This window comes from Ursus arctos, unplaced genomic scaffold (genome assembly GCF_023065955.2).
Source record: "Ursus arctos isolate Adak ecotype North America unplaced genomic scaffold, UrsArc2.0 scaffold_5, whole genome shotgun sequence".
Taxonomy (NCBI): Eukaryota; Metazoa; Chordata; class Mammalia; order Carnivora; family Ursidae; genus Ursus; species Ursus arctos.
The window spans coordinates 49,302,933-49,315,829 of record NW_026623067.1 but is presented as its reverse complement, the minus strand read 5'-3'; the positions used below and the strand labels follow the sequence as shown (position 1 = coordinate 49,315,829).

The following is a 12,897-nucleotide window of genomic DNA, read 5'->3' as shown; positions in this document are numbered from 1 at the left end:
TAGCCATACAAAAAGCTTCCTCAGAAAGTGAATTGATTGGAAATGCCACAAATAATTAAAATTCCTCTAGTTGTTGATTACTTTTATTAGGTAGGGCTCTAAAATTGTAAGAATATTGTGATGTTTTGTTATTTTAAATAAACACCATCCAAGTGCATGTTATCTTTCAAAGAAATCTCCCTGGAAAACCTTGAGCTAATGACAAACATGTTACCATTTTTGACATATTTTTCATGTACTTGGGAACTGCTTTACCAGCCATGAAAAAATAAATAAGTAAACCTCACTACTTAATAACTCACAGTAGTTTTGGGACCAAAAATGGTGTTATTCAGTTTGATGAATACCTTATCCCCGATATATGGATATTTGTGTATTTATAGTCAGGTCCGTCCAAACAATAAAAAGTTGCCAACATTAGTATCTTGGGCTGTCAGGTCAGACTATAAACCTGAGTCCAGTCTTAGCCACATGATGTTAATGTGCAGCCTTCTCCAGGTAATTCCAAAGAGTTGCATTTCTGCATCATGATCAGAATGGCAATAGCTGATCAGTGTGTGTGTGTGTGTGTGTGTGTGTGTGTGTGTGTGCGCGCGCGCATAGATGCATTTATGTATGTGTTTTTGAAGGAAACAGGTAATTGGATAAATTCTGGCTTGTCTATTTAAAAGGAAGTTACATTATCTTACACTGTATGTAGGGTGTTTGTTACATTACTTTTGTTTTGAATTAGCAATTATATTACTTTCACAATAATGTAATTGCTCTTCATTTGATAGATTTCATAACTATTTTGTGAACCTAAAATTATGAGGTGAAATAATCAAATTTTCCTTTTTTTCTCCCTTTTTTTAGCCTACAACCAAGTCACAATTAAATCCAGCATTTGAAGACGCGTGGAGCAGCAGTGATGAGGAAGGATGATTCTCAATCCTGAGTACCTTTGTGTCTCTATTGATGAAACTTTTAAAATGGGACTGTTTTTTGTTGTTATTGTTTTCTTCCTATGTGATGACAGCTAAATTAGCCCTGAATTTGGGTGATTTTTTTCACCCATGTTTTAAAATGAGGGTAGTATTTGCATGAAATCCTGAAGCAGACTTTTATATAGTTTATTTAATCAAAAGTGTCTCCTTGATCCCAGTTGTTGTGGCCTGGGGCATCCCCTATTGTTATAGTACTCTCTCTATACTGAAAGCTCTATATTGAGACAGGTCCTGGCAACAGCCCCCGCCCACCCGGCCCCCTCATGTGGACCCTGAGCACATTGTGTGAACTGTAAGATGCAGTCTCAGAGGATGAGTGAGTAAAGGTTATCAGCACTGACTTTCTCAGACTGTTAGCATCCAATTTTTAAATTCTTTTTTATTCATGCATTCAGTTTTTGCAATGATTTCATTTAGCCGACCATTATCTAGCTTTAATTAAATATTTTTGGACACAGTCCAAAAAGTGTGTATCACAGAAGGTTTTAACCTGAGGAAAATGCCATGTTTTCTTTATTTTAATATGTCAGAGGGTAGCTTGTACTCATGCTTGAACTCCTTTTCTATGAATCTTGTTAAGATGTGACCAAGTCCTGTTTCATTCATTAAAGCAGAAAATGCCCTGGCAGGAAACATGAAGTGTTGCCACAAAATTTCTATTTTATTGTCTACTCTTCTTGTATAATAACCCACAAATGATTATCATGAAGCTAATCTTAACTCCCTTTCTTTCTGATTCTTATCAGTAGGAGCCTAGGAAAAGAGGTTTTTGTAGCTTGAACAAGTGTATAGTCGTTGAGTTTTTAAGTGTGTGTTAGGCCTCATATCAGACCTTTCTGGCCAAATGTTTAACATATGTTTACTTTATAGTTGATTTTCTTAAGCTCTGACCAATACACTGTCACTTCTTCCCCCTTGTCTTGGTGAGGATGCTTATGATCTTTGAGAATGCTATTGAAACTGGAATTTTTTTTTAATTTAAAAAGAAGACTTCCTCTAAGCTGCAAATAACTATATTGCTTCTTTCTAGTTATATAAACATACATGCTGATTGTAAATAATTCAAACAACATTAAAACTTACAAAAGAATATAATGGTCACCTGGAATCATACCACCCTAAGGTAATAACTACTATTACTTTGGTGGCCATTCTTCCATGCATCTTTTTATGACATAATTTTACATAATGGGGTGTTTGGCTTGCTGTTGCTCTCATGGAAATTCCTCTCCTCCCACATCAGCACCTCCCTCCCCATCCCAACAATCCACAGTATTAACCACATATGCAACAATGCATGTAATTAACCAAGTATAGTGTTCCTTCACATTACAATCCTATATGGACCTACATAGACATAGATGGAGAAATATTTTTATTTTGCAAAAATTGGATATATACAGTTCTGTCTTGATTTTATTTTCCAGTTATAGCTCATAGAAATCTCTGTCATTTGGTATAAATAAGTATGTTGTCTCTATTTTCTGTATTCTTGATACTCTAGCCTTTGGAGTCTTGATCTTGGTGATACTGCCCCTCCTAGGACTAGCTAATTCCTAGAGATAACAGAGGACTCCCTTGGGAGCATGCCTTTGATACACAAACCAACCAATCCAGATTCCATACCCCCAATCCTCATACACCAAGGCAATATTCTCCCTGCCCTAACTCACTCCAGGGCTACTCCTATGTGCCAGAGTCTACTGAAATTATTCAAACTACCCAGTGCTAAACTTACTCCGTGTACTTACCCTTCCTCATTCATTCCTTCCCATGAAAACTCCAGTAAAGGCTCTGAGCCATGCTGTGCCCTTCCCTTTGAGAGGTGGACTCCTGACCATCCCTGGTCCTTCCCCTGTGGCCCTAAATAGCATGATATGCCATGTCTTCTGTTTTTAAGGATTTGTGAGTATAAGCTTCTTCCTTCATGGCAATCATTTCTGTGTCTACATGTCTTACCATACCTGATGAGCACAAATCCCAGGGGAAAATCTTAACACAGATGGCACAGCAGTCTGGGTGGTTTGACACCAAATGGAAATGATATGTCCTTACACTTCTGTATCCTTAACAGTCAGTGGCCACTGCCTGAAAGAGCACCCCTGATTTTGATACACTTGCTGCTTGGTGGCTACTGCAGTGTGTTGTTTGTTGTTGTTGTTGTTGTTGTTGGGTATTGCCTTGATTTCCTGATCTAAAGGGGGCACTCAACATATTTCCCCACATTGGTGGACCACCCAGAGTCCAGGACAGAACCCATGGGGGTGTATAGGTAATTGGTTACATCTTGAAACGGTTCCTCCGAAGAGGATGAGGAGTGACTACCCTCCTAGTGCCGTGGGAGTTGACGCTGACTGGAGAGCACTGAGAAGCCGTGAGGCCATCTCAGTCATGGAGATGAAAGTACCTAGTGTCTAGAACATTAAAAGATGTGTCTGCTTGCTACTGTCTCAAATGACTCATTCCCCAAACCACTGGGGTGGAAGAGGTCCCATCTCTAGAGAGAGTGGCACAGTGTTTAATGGAAAAGGGGAGGAAGGGAAAGGAGCATCTGGTTCATTTCCATTCTCCACCGAAAACCCTGAAGAGGTAATCCAGTTAATTTTTAAAAATGCAGAACACCTAAGCAGCTGTCTTAAGAGTTGCTGCTTATCAGCATGCAAAGGGTCTTATGCTCAAAACAAAAAACATGTGAAAGATAAAGCTGTTGCCACTATTGCTTTCCAAAACATGGACTGTAGCTCCTCTAAGGTTGATTGGGACATCCTAGACAAGGGAGCTGCTGCTCACAGCAGACACCACCCAGGACCTCCAGGAGCTTATCAGATAAACATGTAAAAGATTAAAAAAGAAAAAGGTTAGCTGCCTAGAAATACAAACCCTTCTAAAAGATTCTGCTTTTTAAAAGGTAGGACTGTGAGGAAGCGAGTGAATATTCTGTGGACTGGGCCATTCCAGGGAGAGATTGCCTAGAGTCTTCAGGACTGTGCTTTTCCTCTTATCAACCAGAAAAAGAAAGTAAAGACTGAGCCTTCAGGGGCAAAAGCCTGAAACAGGGAGGAAACAAAGGAAAAAAGACTGCCATTATCGGTAGGCACAAGCCCAGGGGAAAAAAACAGGGACTTGAAATCTTAGACACTTAGCAAATACCACTCTAGCAAACACAAAAACACAAACACACAAAAAAAATTCTGGTCCTTGATTACTTACTGATTTAAAAACAATAACAGGGGTACCTGGGTGGCTTAGTTGGTTAAGCATCTGCCTTCAGCTCAGGTCATGATCCCAGGGTCCTGGGATCGAGCCCCATGTCAGGCTTCCTGCTCAGCAGGAGCCTGCTTCTTCCTCTCCCTGCCTCTCCCCCTGCTTGTACTCTCTCTCTGTCAAATAAATAAATAAAATCTTAAAAAAAAAACAAAAACAAAAAAAAGCAGGCCCTTAGATACAGGGGGAGAAAGTAAAAAGTAAATAATATATACATATATAACAATAATATATGTATATATCTAATACATATGTTAAAGTTTTATAATCCAATTAGAAATCTGAAATTTATATATTAAAATTAATATAATAAAGACTATATAACAAAAATATAAAGAAGGCATCTTATGGTGGGTTACTATAAACATTAATGCTGGGGTCCCATCCATTGGCCTCCCCATACCCAATATCAAATAGTAGGATTACTGATTCTGTTCAAACAACTGGTAAATATTTTGCTCTTGTCGATTTGGCTAATGTGTTCTGTTTAGTATCTATTTCAGTAGCCTCTCAGCTGCAGTTTGCTGCCACCTCACAGGGATGCAAGGAGTCTTTCCCAGGCTCCACATCAGGTACCGCTAAGCTTTGCCATCACATACAACCTGTAGACCAGATCTCAATTGCATCCACCTTTTTCCAGGAGCACAGGTATGACATTACTTGACAACATCCTCTTCCAAGGAGACTCGTTTGAAATACTCATTTGGGATATACAGTTCCAACATCTTTTAGTACTTTTGGGTTTCTGTTATCAACATATTCTTTATTTATGAATTTTACTTCCAAATTAAAATCAACAGGGACTCCCATTAGTGCCCTCAACAACTCCACTAAAGAGATTTTGGCAACCTCTTGTCATGCATCCTGGTGTCTCTGGACCTTAAGTTGCCCAAGGGCTTCTGATGCAAGAAGCTGCCCCTCTCAGCCCTGTACTATATATACCCCATTAAGACAAGAAATAAAATAGATGCAGTGTTCTCCGGAAAATAGAGGCTCTCACAGACCCTGAGCCTGTGACCTTTCATATCCAGCAGCCTATTAAGTTTTAAGTCATGAAAACAGCCCACCAGAATCTCAGTATAACTACCAAGGCCTCTTTACGGTAGGATAGAGCCAAATCTGGGCTGTCTGGTATATCCCACCTGCAGGAGGAGGTGGCTCTCTCTATCCTCGGTCCTTTGTCAGATGGCATGGTTCTGGAGAATGTCAGCCCTCCCCTAGATCACTTGGCTGCCTGGGAAGACACTTGGGATTAACTGAATGAATAGCAATGGGAGTACCTACAGTATGCAAATGGCACTGCTAGCCGTCATACATGATGGAGCTCAGTGAAATGTTGCTGCTTTCCGTCTCTTAGCCAAGATGTCCCTAATAAAGGACAGGACCCAAGAAACAACACATTTGGCCAGACTTCATGCAGTCATCTTAGTACTCGAAGCCCTGGCCAATAAGTAGCTTCATCTTTACATTTACAAACTGCTGGGCCATTGTCTAAAAATTGTCCCTTTCGGGGAGAAACAAACAAGCAAACTCTGGGACTCTCTTTCCTCACAGATACCCAAAATCTAAATCAAAATTACACATCTATATCTGTATTAAGGTCACAATACAGTACCTTGCCCGGACACTCCATATTACTTTCAGAGTTATAGACATTACTTATAATAAGCAAGACATGCATTTTACTTAACAAAATACACAATGCTAGCCTTTTGGGAAAGGTATTCAAGAGAACTTTTGTATCCCTCTTAGGTCCCAAATAGCTGGCTTAATTGATAGATATAATGGTCTTTTCAAATAACTCCTTTTCGAGTTCCATTCAGGTAAATGGGCCCCTGAAGGGTCTCTATCTTGCTTGCTCCAGGCCTTATCCTCTCTTAATTCAAGGCCCTTTGGCCAAATTACACCTTACACCAACTTAGAAAACTTTTCCATTGCCCTTTCCCGTTTTTAAAGGGAGAAGTATCTTGCCGCCATGTATATAAACATTATTTATTTATGAGGCCCTTTTTATAATGTTTTTGCCTGTCTTTATAAATTGTTTTTCATTCCCCTATCCCAGAAGGGCTGGAGGCCATATCAAGGGCACATACTCTTCTGGGACCCATCATCCAGATTGTCCATACATCAGACGGCTGTTCGTCTAATATGTGACTCATTTGAGCCTAAACTTCCACCAAAAAACAAAAACCCTATGAGGTATAGCCACATATCTTTCTGTTGACTGTTGGTCTTATTACCACTGGTCTGCATGATTTCATTAATTTACAATCTGGAGACCCAAACCCTCTAAATAAGCCATTGTTGCAAATGCTGAGACCCACATCACCTCAAGTGGGTACCTCTTTGGAAAGGATACCCCAGTTCCACATACTAGATGACATTGCCCCAGTCCAAGACCTCACTCTTAGGAGATCAGCCCACAGGTACCTATGGGCTGCCTCTCCTAAGGCAGAAATTGGACACAGGACATTTTTGCTTTTCTTCCTTTGATAGTAGGGATCCCATTATGGGTCTGAGCTTACTGTCTGCTTAGCCCATGATCCAGCTACAGTCTTTGTTCCCTGCCAAAAGGCACACTCCTACCCTCTCATGCCCATAGGGAAATCTGGTTGAGTTTACTACTATCTTCCATTCTAAATATTAATGGAGATTATTGCTTTCTCCTTCGGCACCTGCCTCATATTAGTAAAATCCTTCAACACTCTGGGGAGAGAACCAGGTACTTCCCAAGACTTTGCCTCCTCTCATTTTGCTCTCCCACCATGACCACCACAACCATTCTTTTCTTCTTGGCTACATTGTATCACTTATCTTTACAAACACTTTACTAACATACCATTTCATACCCTGCAACAAGTTAACTGCTGGACCCACCACCTTGATATATATAGAGAGATGGATACATATATATCTCATACTTTTAACATACTTTACAACTCCACCCCAAGAATTTCAGATCTATTTTCTTGGCTAATGGCATCTTATGCCATACTCTCCACTAGCATTGCCTCGAAGTTCCTTGATATGTTGCAGTTGTATTAATTACATTTTCTTATTTTCTGTATTCTTGATACTCTGGCATTTGTGGCTTTCATCCTAGCAACACTGCCCCTTCCAGGACTAACTAATTTCCAGAGATAGCAAATGATTCCCCTGAGAGTGAGTCTTTGATATACAAACCCATCAATCCAGAGTCCACACACCCACAACCATCTCCTTTATCAAACTCAGTTTGATCAAACTCACACCAATACAGTATTTCTACTGCCCTAAATCACCGCAGGGCTAGACCCCAGACAACCAGGGACCACCCCAATAGCCCAGAGACCAAAATTATTCAAACTGTCCAATCCTAACTTTATTCAGTGTACCTACGTGCTTCATCCATTCCTTGCCACAGAACTCCAGCAAAGGCTCTGGGCCTTGCCCTGTCCTCCCTCTCTGCCTCCTGACTAGCCATGGTCCTTCCCCATGTAGCCCTGCCTCCTGGTTGTGGGGATCTGTGGGTATAAACTTTCTTCTTCATGACAATCGTTTCTCTGTCTTTGTGTCTTAGAACAAATCCCAGGTACAAAACTGAACACACTAAGTCATTTTTATTAACTGCCCAATACTCCCATCTTGTGAATGTACCACAATTTCTTTAGCCAGTCCCCTCTTCAGGACGACATGTACAGTAGCAAAGATTATGAACAACCCATTCTCCTTAGGTGATATATTTGGATTATACCTGTAGTCATTAAATATCTTCTTTTCCTCTGGCAGAAGAAATGGTCATCTTGCTGGGTGTAGGATTCTTGGGTAATAGGCTTTTTCTTACTTAGTATGTAACCAGATGTCCACTTTCTTCTGGATTCTGTTCTTGCAAATGAGAACTCCAAAACCACTTTGATTTTTTCCCCTTTCTTGGGACCTTATTCTTTATAGCTAGAAGCTTGTCATCTGTGAGATTTTTTTCCCTCCTTATCCTTAGAGTTCCATAATTTTAGGAAAATATCTGATAAATCAGTCTTTCCCCACCTTCTCCATCACTTCCTGGGCCTTTTATGAGCTTTTTTCAGTTTGAAGCTTCAGGTCTTTTTCTTAGCTCAGGGATATTTTCTTTTAGTATTTGTTTGGCTTTTCCTCTTTTTTTCCTTCTCTATATTACCAAATAATTGCATGTAAGGTTGACTTTGATCTCTCCTTCATAGTCTTATCTTTTCCTTCCTGCTTGCCTTTAAAAAAAAAAAAAAATCCTAGAACAGTAGCTAGCACAGAGTAGGTGCTCAGTAAATACTTGTTTTGTTATTTCTGTTGTATTGGAGATTTTGCCCTTGATCTTTGAAGTCACTAATTCAGGCCTGACTATAATCATTGAAAGAGGCTTTTTAATTATTGTTTTATTCTCTTCTCCACTTTAAACCTTTGTTTTGTTCTCTTTCTAAACATTTGCAGATTATATTAGAAAACTGAAAGCTCCATGGAGGCTTCCATTTGAAACTTTTGTTTCATTTAATTGATGTTTGTTCTGCCTTATTGACAATTTATATCAATGAACCTATTACAAAGGTAGTTAGACTTCTCTCCGCGGCCTTTTACATTTTACAAATTGTTCTTCCCCCCCTCTTCTGGCTAATAGTATGTGTCTTTTGGTCCTGTGAGGTGCTTGTACCAGACCACGGATCAAAGAAAATTTAAGCCAGTTGTTTACTTCCCCTCAAATTGATCCCATTTTTCATCGAAGTCACTCCTGATACACCCATGAAATGCCTAGTTTTAAAAAACAGAAATAAATGCACATCCTTTATTGACAGAGCCCTAAAGCTGTGTTTAATAGCAATCCTGAAAATAGCATCATAGATAAGTTTTTAACTTTCTATTAAGCCTTTTCTTTATAATTAATTAAGGAAGCAGGAATGGGGGAAAAAAAAGAAATCTTCCTTTCAAGTGAAACAACTTTTCTGTTCAGTTTATACTAAAATGCTCCGTTATTTAAGCTAAATAAAAACATTTAAAGAAAGCTCTGGAGACAAACCCTTTAACTGTAACAGTTGTATTAACAGATAAAAATAAGTTCAAAATGAAGAAACGGATACAAAGATGTAAAGCCTACTATTGGTGAGGCACCAGAAAACAAAACCTTTAGCTCTGTTACTTAAAATCTAAGTGGGACAATGATCGATGATCAAAAAAGTCTGTCTCAACAAGCTAATCTCATTTATCTTTGAAAGAAAAGTTACTGTCTCATATTGGAAAGAAAAACCTCAAATTAGATATTAAGCTTATGGCTGCATAGCTCCAATGCAGAAATATTTCATCATTGTTCATTTATATACTAACACTTGGTTATCTCTATAAAAATGATAAAACTACTAAAGATTAGAAAAGCTAAAGACCTTTGAGTTATAATTTTTATAAACAAATATATTGATTACTTTTGTCTTTTTAAATGTAATTTTTTTTCTCTATATTCAGATGCTATATACTGAACCTGAATTTTAAAAAGTTTTGAGTATCATTAGAGCAGTAAACTTAAAAATCAGCCAAACCATGCCAGAAATGAAACTGGCAAAAAGCCTGGCCTATTTGGGATTTTGTCTTTCAAAAAGTATAACAGGGAGAGCTAATTACAGAAAGGAAAATAATCACTTTGCTTTGTATTATGATGAAGTTTCTAGGTATCTGAAGATTAATTCCAGTGCTAGGATAGGATTGGTTCTTCTTTTTTTTTTTTTTTTTTTTAAAGATTTTATTTATTTATTCGACAGAGATAGAGACAGCCAGCGAGAGAGGGAACACAAGCAGGGGGAGTGGGAGAGGAAGAAGCAGGCTCACAGCAGAAGAGCCTGATGTGGGGCTCGATCCCATAACGCCGGGATCACGCCCTGAGCCGAAGGCAGACGCTTAACCGCTGTGCCACCCAGGCGCCCCAGGATTGGTTCTTCTGTTTTAACTCTGGAAAAATACTAAATTCAGGAGACCATAACAAAGCTCAATCATGAACATGGCTTTTCATCTTTGCAAAGAAATATGTACAGTCCTGTGCTGCCTAGAGTCATGGTATTAAACCTTGGTGCCTAGAATTTATTACGAGTCATTTATTGTAATACAAGCTTGTCTGTCTCATTAGCTGTATCAGCAACATCCTCACATACAGAAGGTGTAATTGTTTTGCTGCCATCTAGATTTTTATTTTCTGCTTTTTAAAAAATTAGACAAAAGGGGCGCCTGGGTGGCACAGCGGTTAAACGTCTGCCTTCGGCTCAGGGCGTGATCCCGGCGTTGTGGGATCGAGCCCCACATCAGGCTCCTCCGCTATGAGCCTGCTTCTTCCTCTCCCACTCCCCCTGCTTGTGTTCCCTCTCTCGCTGGCTGTCTCTATCTCTGTCGAATAAATAAATAAAATCTTAAAAAAAAAAAAAATTGGACAAAAAATACAAAAAAAGAGGCACCTGGGTGGCTCAGTCAGTTAAGTGTCTGCCTTCAGCTCAGGTCATGATCTCAGGGTCCTGGGATCGAGCCCCTAGTCTGACTCCCTCTCAGTGGCAAGTCTGCTTCTCCCTCTCCCCCCACTTGTGCTCTCTGTCTCTCAAATAAATAAATAAATAAATAAAATAAAAATGAAAAAGAGAAAAAAAAAAAACAAGGGAAATAATAAGACAAACAACTGTATTGTGACCCTTTTTATTTCTCCATGCGTAAGAGTCTGCAAATGGCCTATATGCTTCTGACTAACCACTTCTGTTTATCCTCACAAGGGTACTTGTAAACTTTGTTGCTAGTAGGTTAGTAAGGGCTCTCCCAAGGCTTTTTAAGAAATAAAATGTCACAATCCTAACCTGGTTTGTTATTTTGTCACTAAAAACACAAGGGAGTGATGTTTAAAACCAGGTTCCTCAAGCTTATATTTTTATGCCCTCACAGTCTGTCAGTGGTTATTGCGTAGGGCTGGTAGCCTTAGGCCTGGCCACTGGCTTGTTTCCTTGACATTGGTAGTCAGCTCTTGAAGGCAACAAACAATTGGCTCAAGTGATTGGTGCAAGCCATTTCTCATTTGTTCATCTCATTCTTGGTGGCAAGAGTTAGCAACATCACTAACTTAGGGTGTCTTAACACCTTCCTGTTGAAACAGCAGCAGGACTGGAGAGCTACTCCTTCCCAAGGGGCTCACGCTCAAATCCAGCTGCTCTTCACCCTGTACAGTGACATCATTCACTGTCATTTGAATTTTTCTATTTTCTATATAACTATACTGTTGTGCTAAAATGAGGAATAATCCTAAGTCTTTGATAATTGAGTTATTAATTTTTTGTACCATTTTAGTGTTATCTATATTATATATGCAAAGTTTTGTTAGAGTTTCAGTAAGAACTGTGGGGGAAAAAAGATATTCCAAATGACTCAGTGATGATTACTATGAACATTAAAGAATGGTAAGATTATCAAAAGTAACTGTGACAGTTTCATAAAGAAATAAATAATAATAAATGGACTGGAAATCAGAAGACCAGATCCTTAATCTTAGCTTTATTACCAAGTAAACATATGAGTTTGAATAATATTTTTACTTCCTTTTTCTCATTAGTTAAAAAAGAGACAGGAAATTGGAATAGAAAATTGTTAAATTCATTCCTGCTCCAAAATCACACATTGTAATATGTAGAAAGCATTTGAAAATGGTATTTACTGTATGAAATGTGTAAGTAAAGGGTTATATTCAAGATTAAGTGAAGTTCATTGAAGGCAAAGGTGGAATGTCTTCATATAAAAGTTTTATGAATTAGGTCATACTGAATGAACATTGAGATTCTAATGGAATGAATGAACATGCTGTTTTGCCTACACTAAAACTAGTTTCCATCTACATTATGATGGAAATACCACTGATTAGCTGTTAGATTAAGCAAGTTCCTTAGCCTTCCTAAGTTTCTTCATTAGTGGAAAGGGAATATAATACACCTTGCAGAGCTGTAAGGCTAAATGAAATAAAGTCCTGATGTATAAGAGTTGTTGAGCTAATGAAACTCATTACTTAAAAATCTCAAGATTATTGGGCTCTGAGCTCTTGTCAAAATTCTCTCAAATTTCACCTCCTCAGAACATGGTCTGCTTGTTTATTTTGTCCTTCTCTCCCTTCTAGAACGTATACTCCATGAGGTCAGGAATTTTATCTGTTTTGCTTATTGCTCTAATCCTCAGCACCTAGAGCACTGCTTGACAAATAGAAGATGCAAAAAAGGTATATATATTTATTGAATTAATTAGCAAACAACACTATTAGTAATCACCTAACTACCAAATAACAATTCCACTACAATCTGTAAATGATAAAGTGCTTAACTGATTGTGTTATTCTTATAACTTACTATGTATGAAATTTTAAGTATTATTAAATATTAGTTAATAGCTTGGGCATTACATTAATCTTGCATTCTTTTTACAGAGTGGCAGAGAGTCCTATTCTCAAGGTTTCTGTTGGCCTGTACACCCAACACAGATCGTCCCTGAATCTATTAGACAGCTGCTATATACAGCAGACTTGCTTTGTGAATCTCTATAGCTGAACAAAATTAGAGGAGCTTTATGAAGCCTTGAGTTCACATTTCTTTATGTGGTCCCTTCCAACTATAGCCCATTCCCACCTGATAATATTATGGTTAGA

General features: G+C 38.6%; 2 protein-coding genes across 6 annotated transcripts in view; both read left to right on the top strand.

Moving 5' to 3' along the window:
* ERCC8 (ERCC excision repair 8, CSA ubiquitin ligase complex subunit) overlaps positions 1-3,842 on the top strand; it is a 53,230-nt gene extending 49,388 nt beyond the window's left edge. For all 5 annotated transcript variants that reach the window (XM_026498916.4, XM_026498918.4, XM_057307081.1 and 2 more), the window contains one exon: positions 856-3,842. In XM_026498916.4, coding sequence (XP_026354701.1) covers positions 856-924 — 69 coding nt within the window. In that variant the 3' untranslated portion in view covers positions 925-3,842. The remainder of the gene's footprint in view (positions 1-855) is intronic.
* Positions 3,843-10,016: 6,174 nt separating this feature from the next.
* Positions 10,017-12,897, top strand: part of ELOVL7 (ELOVL fatty acid elongase 7) — an 88,559-nt gene continuing 85,678 nt past the window's right edge. Inside the window, exon 1 of the mRNA XM_026498927.4 lies at positions 10,017-12,474. The gene's annotated coding sequence lies outside the window, so the exon portion shown is untranslated. The remainder of the gene's footprint in view (positions 12,475-12,897) is intronic.